Raw genomic sequence first — 553 nt, forward strand, 5'->3', positions numbered from 1 at the left:
GCTGTCCCCCATGTCGCTGTGTCCCCGTGTCCCCGCTGTCCCACTGACACTGTCCCCATGTCCCCATGTCCCTGCTGTCCCACTGACGCTGTCCCCGTGTCCCCGCTGTCCCCATGTCCCCGCTGTCCCCCTGTCCCCGTGTCCCTGCTGTCCCCCTGTCCCCGCCGTGTCCCCGTGTCCCTGTGTCCCCATGTCCCTGCTGTCCCGCTGACGCTGTCCCCATGTCCCTGTGTCCCCATGTCCCCATGTCCCCATGTCCCTGCTGTCCCCATGTCCCCGCTGTCCCGCTGACGCTGTCCCCGTGTCCCCAGGACGCGGTGCGGGTGATGGCCAAGGACCTGGTGCGGACGCGGCGCTACGTGCGCAAGTTCATCGCCATGAGGGCCAACGTGCAGGGGGTGGCACTGCGGGTGCAGACCCTGAAATCCAACAGCGCCATGGCCAGCGCCATGCGGGGCGTGACACGGGCCATGGCCACCATGAACAGGCAGGTGAGTGCCACCTGGGTCACCTGGGGTGTCACCAGGGCCCTGGCCACCATGAACAGGTAGGG

At 68.2% G+C, this 553-nt stretch overlaps 1 protein-coding gene across 1 annotated transcript in view; it reads left to right on the forward strand.

Moving 5' to 3' along the window:
• Positions 1 to 277: 277 nt before the first annotated feature.
• The window catches only part of CHMP2A (charged multivesicular body protein 2A), a 3,726-nt gene continuing 3,450 nt past the window's right edge, over positions 278 to 553 (forward strand). Inside the window, exon 1 of the mRNA XM_017731603.1 lies at positions 278 to 547. Within this exon, the coding sequence (XP_017587092.1) occupies positions 327 to 547 (221 nt within the window). The 5' untranslated portion in view covers positions 278 to 326. The remainder of the gene's footprint in view (positions 548 to 553) is intronic.

This window comes from Corvus brachyrhynchos, unplaced genomic scaffold, assembly GCF_000691975.1.
Source record: "Corvus brachyrhynchos isolate BGI_N302 unplaced genomic scaffold, ASM69197v1 scaffold344, whole genome shotgun sequence".
Taxonomy (NCBI): domain Eukaryota; kingdom Metazoa; phylum Chordata; class Aves; order Passeriformes; family Corvidae; genus Corvus; species Corvus brachyrhynchos.